The 12047-nt window shown below is 49.7% G+C and overlaps 1 protein-coding gene across 1 annotated transcript; it reads right to left on the bottom strand.

Annotated features, from left to right (window-relative positions):
* Positions 1 to 2329: 2329 nt before the first annotated feature.
* On the bottom strand, positions 2330 to 10853 carry SAMD1 (sterile alpha motif domain containing 1). Its single transcript, XM_079966452.1, has 5 exons — positions 9958 to 10853; positions 7845 to 8223; positions 7302 to 7392; positions 6065 to 6173; positions 2330 to 4935 (listed from the first exon to the last, which is right to left on the bottom strand). The coding sequence occupies exons 1-5, from the start codon at positions 10708 to 10710 to the stop codon at positions 4777 to 4779; spliced, it is 1491 nt and encodes a 496-aa protein (XP_079822578.1). The 5' UTR covers positions 10711 to 10853; the 3' UTR covers positions 2330 to 4776.
* Positions 10854 to 12047: the final 1194 nt, after the last annotated feature.

Genomic DNA, 12047 nt, shown 5'->3' with positions numbered 1-12047 from the left:
AATAATTGTGAACTCGACAGTGACCTAATCTGGAACTCCCTACAGTGGCTACCAAGTTGAAAGCAACGAAGGATCAGCACAATGGGAATTCAAAGTCCTTTACTATTTTTTACTGAAGCAGAATCTTTCCTTACACACAGTTATCAGCCACAGAGCTGTTGCTTTCATTGTAAATCTTCTTGGAGGAGGGGGGGGGGAATCAATCCTAATTTATTATCTACTCCCAAAGGTACATTGAAGTCAGAATGAGGAACATAAAGACTTCCATGGCCTCAGACAGAGTTCATCCACTTCAGCATCCTGTTTTTGAGAGTGGCTAGACTGCCAGCTGGCTGTCAGAGGTAGACTGCCTCTGAATCAGGTGTGTCCATTTAGTTTATCATGGCAAACAGCTAGTGCTAGACCCTGCACTGGGGCCAGTGGCCATCACGTCATGGTCTGTTTGTCAGGGGCGGAAGCAAGGCCTGTATGTAGGGAAGAGATGGACTCTTGCCACAACACACACAATTTATCCCTCCCCTCTTCCATTTAATTATAAAGCTTCAAGTATTTTGGCCTTTCCTCAAAGTATTTCAGATACTTCATTGCTTTGGTTGCCTTTTTGTGTGTGTTTATGCTGCAGGACAATGCATCAGGGCCCACCATTAGCCACGAGGTTAAATATTCATAGCTAAACAGGAGCAGCACATTATTGTTTTAAAAGATCAACTTCTGGTTGTAAGCACCACAAACGTTGATACTTCTAGTATGCCAGTCCTGAATGAATTTGTTCTGTAGGGATGTTCATCGTTGACAACCCAGCTGCTTTTGGGTTAGTCTCAATTTAAATGCCACATAGTGCTGAAAGTAACTAACAACCCTGTACTCAGCTGTAGGTTCTACTCACTTTGACTGAGCTTATCCCACAGTAAGCAGGTATAGAACTACAGCCTAAGGATCCTCAGAGTGTAAGAGCATCTGTAGGGCCTAAGATGCTGGTGCTGCATTACGGCTTCCATCCTTCCTGGCCATGCTGGCTGGAAGCCCAACTTCTGGAGGGCCACAGGTCCTCCATCCATTTTAAGTCAAGGCAGCACATTTGGAAACAGAACAGAGGACATCCGAGGCATCCGTACTTATAGCTCAACCACTTGTAGTCCCAAAGTTGGACAGTTGCATCCCATGTTAATCAGCAAATGCTAGTTGCAATCACTTATTCAGAGGGAAATCTGAAGAATTAATAGGAAAGCTGCAAAGTCCGTTAGAAGCATGTATTTTCTTAATTATCCTCTCTCCACTTCTTTCAGGTGGGTATGTGGGCTTGGATTGCATCACCATTTTCAAGGAGAAGCCCATGAAATATCAAGAATTTCCATGATATTTCAACCATACATCCAAGGCATCACTGACCAGCAGTTTGAGGAATGACCACTTTGCCAGAGGCCTAGTTGGTGAAATGGCCCTAGAATATTTCCCACTCCCTGCACCCGCATTCGCTTTTCACCACCTGTGACATTGTTTCTGCAGCAACATTGGGTGCTAGACCACCCCTGCACCATGATTGAAATTAGAATTTTAAGCAAGTTTAGGGAAGTGTCTGTGATTCAGTCTCTGAATAGGTTAAGTAACTGTTATGTATTCAATTCAGGTAGAGCAGAGCTTTCCAAACTCTGTGTAGCGACACCTTAGTGTGTTAATGTGTTGTGCAAACGCTCCCCGCTCTTCCCGGTGCTGGAAAAGGGTTAGTTTAACCTCTGGTTTGCTACCAAAACTAAATTACTGTGTCATGAAATGATGCATGTCTAAAAAGTGTGTCGCCAACATGAAAAGTTTGGAAAGCTCTGAGGTAGAGGGAGCCAGGTGCGAAGTCTCGCATTGAACTGGGTGCCTGTGATTCTGCAGCCCAGTCCATCCCAAACCTCCGGTTTCAGCTTCACATCCAAACTAGATTTCAAATAAAGGTTGAGATGAAACTTCGTTGGAACTGAGAGTCACCCAAAGTGATGGAGCACTTATTTGACCAGCTGTAGGATTAAAATACTATTTCTCCTCATTAGAATGGTCCAAATTAATTCCTAGCCTTTAAGTGTTTAACTTCCAGTAGCTAGATTAGCCTAGATCAACATAAAAGACTGTGCAATATGTCGTGTCCACCTTTACCAAGGAAACTTCGCCTTTGGATTTTGTAGATGTTGAATTAGTAAACACAGCACCTCAGCACAGCCTTAGCCAAGGCCATTCCCCCTGCACAAATTTCCAAAACCTGTATGTTACAACCTGGGCCCATTGCCAACCAGCTTAAGCCTAGATCCCAAAGCACAAATCTGTTGTTTTTTTTTAAAAAAAAAAAAACACACCACACAACCAGCCAGCACCTTATCTGTGTTTTCATCAGCACACGGTCATGTATATCAGCCCTTAAACTGTACTACAGTATATCTAGGAAGTTAGGATCCTAAAGCCCCTTTCCGTCTTGTCTCTTCCTTGAACTACCCTCTGCACTGACAGGCAACACAACCTTGTCCCAACCAAGCCTCAACACTGCTTGGCTTTGTCCATTCCAATCTACACCTTTCCACTGTGGATTATTAATGTCCTCTCCTCTTTCCACCCTGGCCAGTGTCAATAACAAAGAAGTAAACGGGCAGCCCAATTCTGTAGCCCTACTCTGTTCCCAAAAGGACAGCACAAAGAGTTGGAAAAATCACTCCCACTGTTGAGTCATCTAAATTGGTTCCTAAAGCATTTCACCTCCTATGGCAGCTCTTTTGACAACTGGTGGCCAATAAACAGAATACATATTAGAACCCAAAACTCTTGTTGTTTTTTTATTCCCAGCTCTGGACAAAATAGTAGGGTCTAGTGCAATAGGGGGCAACATGCAGCCGGTATGTAAGCCCCTGAGGCACTTTTGTGCTACAACATTGAGAACCTCTGCTTTCAAAGTTCAAACAATAGGTTTCTAGCCCTCATGGTTCCAAATAAAATTTTGAGAACATAAATTCAGTGTGCTCCTGTCTAGCTGTGCATTCCTTTAGGCATGCATGTTGGGTTGTGTCTCGAGCTACGTACGCTTCTCTGTTTCTGAGTCACAACTAAACAGGGTAGCTACTGTCTATCCACTGATCCTCAAACTGTACTAAGGGCCTGCCTACATTCCAAATTTAAACCAGTTTCAACCCTCATCTGCCACGGCTCTAAAACAACAAATTCTAGGAAGTGTCGTTCTGTAAAAGGGTCTAAGATACTACAAGAGTTCTCTCAGCAGCCTCACCAAAAGGTTTCCATTCCTACAGTTCTTTACAGAAAGCCGTGACAGTGAAACGAGTTTCAAACTGTTTTGTGAAACGGATACTTACTAAGCAACTGGGGTACTCAAGAGGTGTGCCCTGAAAAATCACCAAAAAAGCTCAGATTTTGTGTTTCTGCCATAGCTAGATCCTCTCCATTTGATGTGCACAAAGAGCCAATTTCACTGTAGTCTTTTTTACCACCTCCTCTTGCCTTTACAGTATACCTTTGCGGGCTTGGCCTGCTTTAACAAGAGGAGATCCTTTCTTAAGGCAACAAAACCCACCACCCCATTTTTCGTAACTGAGAACAGGGCTGCGGACCATTTCCTTTCCTTGCTCTTTTCAGTCCCCAAACTGTTTGCTCCACTTATATTATCTGCTATAGAAGCATCAGCTAAGCTACCTGGTTGTGAATATACACAGACAACGAGTCATCTGCCTCTGCCACTGCAAAGAGGCCTTCCCTAAACCCTAAGTGTTTCATTTTAGACCTCCTGGTGATGGTGCAAATGTTACCGCACTTTTTACCCCAGTTGATTATAGCATTGAAAATTGAGCCAGAACTCCAGAGTTCTGCTCCCATCCCTGGACTAGTCAGAATACATCCCATAAACTGCTTAGCAACACCACTAGGTGACATCACCACCCTCAAATAAAAAAGGAGAGAAAAAGAGAGCAGAACTTAGGACTTCCACCTCTTTTTACACATACTTTTGTCCTTTAGACACATGTTCATTTTAGGTGATCCAATACCCCTTCCAGAAGGCTAACAAGTCTGGGAATACTAAACCAATTGGGGTTTTTTCCAGTTTAAATATTTATATTTTTTTAAAAAAATGGGAAGAAAGAAATAATAAAAAGCAGTTGACTCTGGGCAACGACCATGAAAACTGGAAGAAAAGCCTACCCAAACAGAAAAGAGAATAAAAAGATATTTGATTAAAACCTCCTGACACCTTCAGCAGGCTCTATCTTTGTCTTCTTGAGAACAGCAACAAAGGGAGGGGGAGCAGGTAGGACCATCAAGTGCTACTGTGGTTGCTGTTGTTGTGGTGGTAAAGGGGAAGGGGAAAGGGGGAATGCTGAAGCACAAATTATCTCAATTAAACTGCGGCTGGGAAGAGGAACAAAAACCACATCTTTCCACCCTTTCCCAAGAACAGACAATGCACTATGGTAAGTAAAATGCTGGGGTAAGTAACACAGACAGGTTGGGAGAAGGGTGGGATTTGTTTTTTTGCAGCCCTCCCTCCCTGTCTTTCCTATCTCTGGACAATCAGGGTAGAGAAGCCGCAAAGCCTGGGTCATCATTTCTGTCCTCCCCACCATTTTCACAAAAATCTGGCCAAAGTTCTTCTTCCCCTTCCCACACAGCTGCTTCTCTTTGTTTTCATGGAGGCAGAGAAAGGCTGAAATGACTTGAGACTGTAGCGGTTGGCAGAGTCCCCGTTCACTTCTCCCCACCCAAGCTCTCCACACCCTTCGCGAGCTGTGCCCGTCCTCCTCAGCCCATGAAGGAGTCGCCCTCGTCCTCCTCAAAGTGGCACTGCTGCAGCACCTTGATGTGGTACTCGTAGATCTTGAGAGCAGGCCCCAGGCGGATGGAGAGGCCGGTCAGGACATCGGTGCGCTGCATCAGCAGAAGAGACTTCCCATCGATCTCCTGCAGCGGGAGCAACAGAGGCACAAAACATCAGGGCATTTAGGGCACAGGGACTCCCCCCATTAAGAGACGGAATATAGATCACACACACTTCTTTTAAGAAAGCAATAGTAGAGATCTGTATTAAGAAGGAATCCCCCTCCTCAGTGAACCGGGGGGGAAGAAGGAAAGTGTTCTATAAATCTGGACGAGCTTCCAGGTTGAGAAATGGATTTGATTGAATTTATGCACATTTTTTTGCCTATCTTGAATGCTTAGTCCTTCCCCATCCTTTTAACACATATTTAAGCATTATCAATTACGATTCATGCCACTGGTTTAACACCAGGCCATCAACCCATTAGGCCTCCAACACAAGTCACCAGGAAATGCCCATCCTAGGCAGAATTTCATATTTTGAAATAGTCACAAGAGTATTTTTCAGTCTTTTCTATCTGAACACAGTGCATAGGAAGCATGATGACACCACTCTCTGTTGAGCTTAGGTGGCAACAGGGCCTATGGAAAGGTGGCTTGAAGGTGCAGATGTCCATAGACAGCATGCAGCTCACAAGGTGGGATGCTTCTAGGTGCAGATCCCTGAAGAGGGAAGCCTGACTTTGGCCTTGGTTGAGCCCATTGACAGCTGTAATTGGACCAGGCAGAGAGCGTTGATTATAAGAGGAGAGAGGGCTGAAGGAGCCAAATCCCATACTAAGGGAAAGAGGCCCATGCTGGATGCTTCCTATGAACATAAACACACATTCAAATAGGATTGCTGAGCTCTAGTAACTTTATTTTTCCTTAAGCGAATAGCCAGTCGGAAGCAATGGTGGGGGGTGGGGGTGGAGTGGCAATATGGATAACTGAAACAGATCTCTAATCATTGGCAAGCACCTCTGTTATTTGCAAGGCAGGTTTTTTAGCATGCAAGAAAACCCCATGGTGACTGCTGCTTTGATGTACAATCATATGCACCCTGGCTCGTGTTTTACATTTGACAAAGAGCCCCTAAGCAACTAGGAATACATGCAAGTCCCTACCCTGTTAAACATTCAGTGCCCATGCCATTCAGGGCCTTCTATTTCACTAAGAGTTCCGCTTGAGAATTAATCCCCAAATCTTTCACTTGGTATCCCAAGGTTCTCACCTGTTCTTGAAAGGCAGATGCTTGCTCAGCAAAACCAGCTTCTGTGAAATAATCCACAACATCACTCACAGTCCATTCCACTGGGTCAGAAGGCTTCTCCTTCACTGAGCTACGAGGAGGAGAGAGAGAGAAAAGAGAATTCATATCCCAGGCATCCAATGGCCTCCTGCTCCACAATGTGAAGGGGACTTCTCACCAGGAGTTAAATAGAAGAGAGTGCATGCATGGATCCAGAATGGGCAGGGGGTGGCAGATCATAAAAAGAACCCAAATTGAGCAAGAGACAAGTTTTTCTGTACTGGGCCACCCAAACCCCACCCCAGTAATTTATTATGTGTATTTTTAAACCACCCTTCAAATATACTGCGGGAAGGGGAGGGGTTACAAGAATAAAACAAAATGTGAATAATAAAGTAAGTCAAATGCCGCAAAATGACAGAGAGCAAGAACTTCATCTCAGAAGCTTGGGTAAATAAAAAGACACCTGCTTGGAGCTGAAAGGAAAAATAGCATCTTGTCAGGGAAACATCTTTGGGCAGAAGATGTTCCATCACTTGCTGGGGATCCACCAGCAAAAATAAACTTTCTCTGGTTGCCACCCACCTCACCTCAGTCAGTGAGGCCTATCTGGAGACAGATGGCCCTTCAAGTTCCCTTTGAACAGGACCCACTAATGGAATGGAAGCCAGTGCAGCCACATAGCACAGGCAAAACATGATCCTAACCCCCAGTCCCAGGCAGCAATCAAGCAGCTGTACTCTATACGAACTGCAGCTTCTGAACAGTTTCCCAAGGCAGCTCTATAGACAGTGCATTCCAGCAGTCTATCTTGGAGGTTCCCAGAACATGGATGACAGAGGCCAGGCTAACAGGAAGCCTATCCCAGCAAACAGGAAGGCACCAGTATGGCATCATGGTCACACGAATATGGCAATGTGAAAAGCAGCCTAATGAGGACGTCTAAGTATTTCAACCCCACTGTGCCTGCTTTGGAATCTGAAAGGCAGCAGCAACTCATTTCCTCCAATGAAGGAGGGAGGCATCTGAAGAAAGCCCTTCTAGATGCAGTCAGCCTTTACTCACTGCTGAATACGTCTTGTCTGTTCCTTTTCTAGATTCCCCTAAATAGGTGGTGGCACTGATGGCAGGGGACTCAAGTGTTCTCTCCTTACAGAGGGCCATAGGTGAACTAGCTGTCATTAAACAAATGGGTTTTTAGTGCCCACTCAAAACTTACGTGCAGCTGAAGGGTCTCCCATCTGCCTGGATGCCAGGTCTCCCAGGGGATGAGGGCACAGAGGGCTCAGTACCTGCAACAGCTGGTGACACTGGGAGAAAGTAAGAGAGAGGGAGAAAAAAAACACACAAATGGGAATGGGCCTGGTTCTCTTACAAAGCAGAGCTGGTGAATGAATTTGTGTGTGTGTGTGTGTGTGCCTGGAGCCCTTCTGAGGAAGAACAAGAAGCCAGTTTTAATTCCCATGGCACAAACACCTGAGAGCCAAAGCCATCTTCCCACAATCCGACCCCCCACTCCTCATCCACCCATAATACTACTGACCTGGCCTAGGGCTCCTAGGCATAATTCTCAATAGTGAGTTGCACAACGACCCCAGGGGTCTATTTACACTGGAAAAACCTGTGCAATAATCTTATCACCATCTCCAATGGTTCCTCCATTAGGATCTTTTGCCATATCCCTCTAGGGCCTGGGTCTCCCAAGAAAAGTCAAGCTTAGCCAACTATTCCCCCGCCCTCTCGCCCACCCTATACCCTATACCTGCTCTGTCTGGCTGCTGATAGGCGCTGCCATCTTTCTTGCTGCCCCCCAGATGGTGACAGGCACTTTCTCCAGGCCAAGAGGCCTTTGTATGACATTGCTCATTTCCTTCATGGTGGGGACGCTCTGATCCTTTGTTCAAGGGCTGCTCCTCGAGGGAGCGCAGGTCTCTGGTGAGGGCACTGCTGGGTGGGATCTCTTTCCCACCATGCTTGCTGTCCTTACAGTCCCCGTTCACCTGGCCTATCCCAGGTCTGCTGTAGTTGCTGGCCTCATAATCTTGTGCCACCTCTGAACCTTCAGACATGGTGGAGGCTTCATCCTCTTCTTCCTCCTCCTCCTCTTCTTCTTCTTCACCTTTGACCTCCTCACCTGCCTTCTGCAAACATAAAAAGAATACATATATATATTTACAAATCCAGGCCCTGCTTCCACAGCACCCCAGACGAATCACCCCTGTGTCTAACTCTCCAGGCTTACTCAATGTTGGTGCCTCAAGTTCCTTGTTTCACTTTTATTGACTTTACAGTACTGTCCGACACATAATTGTTGTTAATGGTGCTTACTTCCAGGCTAAGGGTGTGGCCTTTTGCTATATCCTATGCCAACTTTTATGGGAGTTAAGTACCACTGACCTCTGTGGCTGTTACTTCTGTCTAGACATAAACAGGATTGCACACTTTGACAACTAACCCAATCTACTTCCAAGTTACAATGTAATTTTACTCAGAGCCATTTCTTGTAATCCTGCTTCAGTTTCCCTTATTTGTTCAAAATGAGTTACTGTACAGTGGTACCTCAGGTTACATACACTTCAGGTTACATATGCTTCAGGTTACAGACTCCGCTAACCCAGAAATAGTGCTTCAGGTTAAGAACTTTGCTTCAGGATGAGAACAGAAATCGTGCTCCGGCAGCGTGGCAGCAGCAGGAGGCCCCATTAGCTAAAGTGGTGCTTCAGGCTAAGTACGGACCTCCGGAACAAATTAAGTACTTAACCCGAGGTACCACTGTACTTGGAACCAGCGGTGTTGCTAGTCTTGGTAAAGGCCTCCAAAGTACTACCGCAAAATGCTCAGAGGCTCTTTGAAACACAGCAGGAGCCTTCTAATCCAAGAAGAGATGGAATCAAACTTCAGCCACACCATCCCTCCACTTGGCTTTGTTGGGCGGATCCGCCTAGATTTATGGAAATCTATTGCCATCCTTGTAGCAGAAAACTTGCCAAAAATAAGAGAGAACCAAAAGGGGCTTCTTTTTACTGGACTGTAATTGTATTCTACCCTTGATAATTGCTCTGATCCTTACTGGATTGGGTTACATTCCAGAGCTGGTCACCCTCCTGACCAACACCACATGATTTCTCCTTTTCTGCTCCCCCCTCCGCTCCCCGCTTGCATTCGCTGCCTTACTACTCCCACCACATCCCGACCTTATTTGGAGGTTACAGAACCCTTTAGGTCAAGCACAAACTGACTCTTTGTTCTGTGTTTATACGGAGCCTGGCACGGCCTGAGTTTGGCGGGGGGGGCGGCGAGGTCAGAGAAGGGGCCACTGTCCAGGGCCCGTCGTGCATCCTCAACGCCGCACAAATGTCACCGGAGGGCCAGGCGCGCAGGTGAGCGGAGCCCCTCCGCACGCCCGGGGGTGGTTCTTACCCGCTCCCCAACTCGGCCCCGCAAGTTCCCCGCGGACCAGGCGGAGTTGTGCCATCCAGCGGCGGCCTTTCCGCTCACCTTCCCACAATACTTCGGAACTGCACGGGAGAATGTCGCCCCGTCGAAGCCCAGGCACCAATCGTGGCGCCCCCTCCCGTGCCAAAGCGATTTGATTGGGCGCTGCCCATAACTCTTCCTCCCAGACACACGCACACCTGCGCGAGCGCCCGCTGACAACATTCGGGGGGCTGGGCGCCGTCTGCCCTCCCCGAAAGCGGCTCCTCTCCGGCGCCCGCCCCCCCCCCCCGCGCCCAGTATTCGGGCGCCCCCTGCGCGCGCACTCCTCCGCTAGGTCCGTTTCCGTCCTGGGGAAGCTCACCTGTTCCCCTCAGCCCGTGCGCCCCCGCCGCCCCGCCCCCACCCCTCCCCCCGCGCGCGCCGCGGCAGCCCCTCACCTTGTTCCTGTAAGCCCTGGCGCTGGGCGCCCGGGCCTGCGCGCCTCTCTCCGCCCTGGGCAAGGCGACGCTGTTGCCGCTGCCGCCCCCGCCCCCGCCGCCACCCAAGCGGGTCCTCTCCAGCCGCTCCTCTTGGAGCAGCCCCTGCGCTCGGCCTCGAGTCACTCGGCCGCCCCCCGGCGCGGCGCCGTCGCCGCCCAAGTAGCGCACAATCTCTCGCAGGCTGACGGGGGAGGGCTCCTCCGGGGCGGGGGCAGGCGGCGGCGGTCGCTCCCGGCCGGTCCGACGAGGAGGCGGCGGCTGCGGCGGTGGCGGCGGAGGTGGCGGCGGCGGCGGCGGCGCGGCTGGCTCCGCGCGGGGCGCTGCACGCTGGGAGGACCGGGGCGTCGCGGTGGCGGCGGCGGCGGCGGCGGCGGCGGGAGCGCTGGGCGGGGAAGTGCGGGCCGGCCGCTGCGGGGCCGCGGGGCTGGCGGCGGGCGTTCCGCCTCGCCGAGGCGGCTGGACCCGCGCAGCGTTGCGGTACGAGATGCTTCCCTTGTAGCTGACGCGGAGCACGGCGCGCTGCTGGATGAGCTTCTCCAGCTCGGCGCGGGTGCGCTCCGGCTCCGGGCCGTGCCGCCGGCGCACCATGCGGCAGATGCGCTCCAGGTCCGGGCGCGCCTTGCGCGAGCGCAGCGAGTCGATGGTGTCCAAGATCCACTCCTGGTAGCGCGGCGCCTCCTGGCCCGGGGGCGGCGGCGGGGGCCCGGCCATGGTGTGGCCGCCTCCCCCGGGGCTTCGCTGCCCCCGTGCGCCGCTCCGCCTTGGCCTCAGCTCTTGCCCGCGCGGCGCCAACTAGACCCTCCGCCCGGCAGGCGCTGCTGCTGCTGGAAGCGGCGGCGCGCGGGCTGGTCCGGGCAGCACGAGCTCCTCCCTCCCCTTCCCCCAGCCGCACGCGCCGCCGCCTCCACCACCGCCCGAGCGGGACCCGCAGCCGCTTAAGGAGGCGCTGTTGCCTCCCGTAGCCTCCCTACACTTGGCGGCTTAAGGTGGAGCAGGAGAATTCGCAGCGTCCCCTTAGCGGCCGCGCCGGCTGGAAAGGGCGCTCTCTGGCCGCCTCAGGCAGAAGTCAGCAGCAGGAATCCGGCGAGTACATAATTCTTTTTTAAAAAACAAAAACTCGCTGGCTGTTCCATTTATAGCAGCAGGAGTTTCAGCGGCGGATTTCAGCGGAAAGTGGAATGGAAGTTTTCCCCTCAGCCTGCAAGGCTTAGCTTTCCTCTCAAACGCCCGTCTTCATTTGCCCAATTTACGAACCTGACCTCCTCCTAGTCCACATTTATTCACTCAAAACTACAGCGGTCAGCGTCCACGCCCTTGCTTAATCCCGATCGCTGAAGGTTTGTCCGGCCTGCCCCTGTACACTTGCATTTCCTGACTACAGCAAATAAATATGAGCGCTCAAATATGGAAGGAGATCAGAACCTCTATGTTTTGCTTTGTGTTTTTTTTTAAAGGCGGCTGTAAGAGAGGAAAAATGTCCCTCCCAGCCACCACTCCTTCACTTCCTATGACATTTGCTTTTGCAGCCCTAGGCTACACCATTAAGGTTTCAGTTCTGTGCACAGAAAAGCAAGCTCCACTGAGCATAGTGAGACTTGCATCCAAGTAAATACACAGAGGTCAGACTGAACTGAACTCTTGCGGTTGTCACAACCAGTTGTCCTCTGGTCACACTAGGATGTCCTGCTGTAAACTCTCACAGTCTTGGGTACCCTCCTCCGACTTTTTCTCATACACTAGAAATGTTAGAAAGGAGGCCCTTAGATTTCACAATATGTTGCATTTTGATTACTGTACTCTTCTTTTTGGCCAGGACCCCAGAGTTTATGATGCGATGACATAACAAAACATAAGCTGCTAAAACATAGTTTAAGAGGATAAGTAGGATCAGAAAGGGGAAGCTTGTACCTGTTTCTATTATGGTTAAGCAATTAATTGTAACAGTTGGATTCCCCCCTCCCCACAGCCCCAGAAGTCAGAATCTAAGCAATGCTAGGAATACTGACTATTGAATTTCAAAAAGATGATACAGGAAATCTGCAGTAGAG

Source organism: Podarcis cretensis (assembly GCF_951804945.1).
Source record: "Podarcis cretensis genome assembly, chromosome: 2".
In the NCBI taxonomy this organism is placed as follows: domain Eukaryota; kingdom Metazoa; phylum Chordata; class Lepidosauria; order Squamata; family Lacertidae; genus Podarcis; species Podarcis cretensis.
Note: the sequence above shows the minus strand (reverse complement) of the source record. Positions and strands in the feature narration are given on the sequence as shown.

Bases quoted from the DNA above. Each gene is read 5' to 3' on its own strand.
- SAMD1 (XM_079966452.1), bottom strand. From the start codon at position 10,710: ATGGCCGGGCCCCCGCCGCCGCCCCCGGGCCAGGAGGCGCCGCGCTAC. The intron at 7,393-7,844 runs GTATAGGGTATA...ACTTTCTCCCAG, and splicing joins TCAGCAGCCAGACAGAGCAG to TGTCACCAGCTGTTGCAGGT. The intron at 4,936-6,064 runs GTGAGAACCTTG...CTCCCGCTGCAG, and splicing joins CATCTGCCTTTCAAGAACAG to GAGATCGATGGGAAGTCTCT.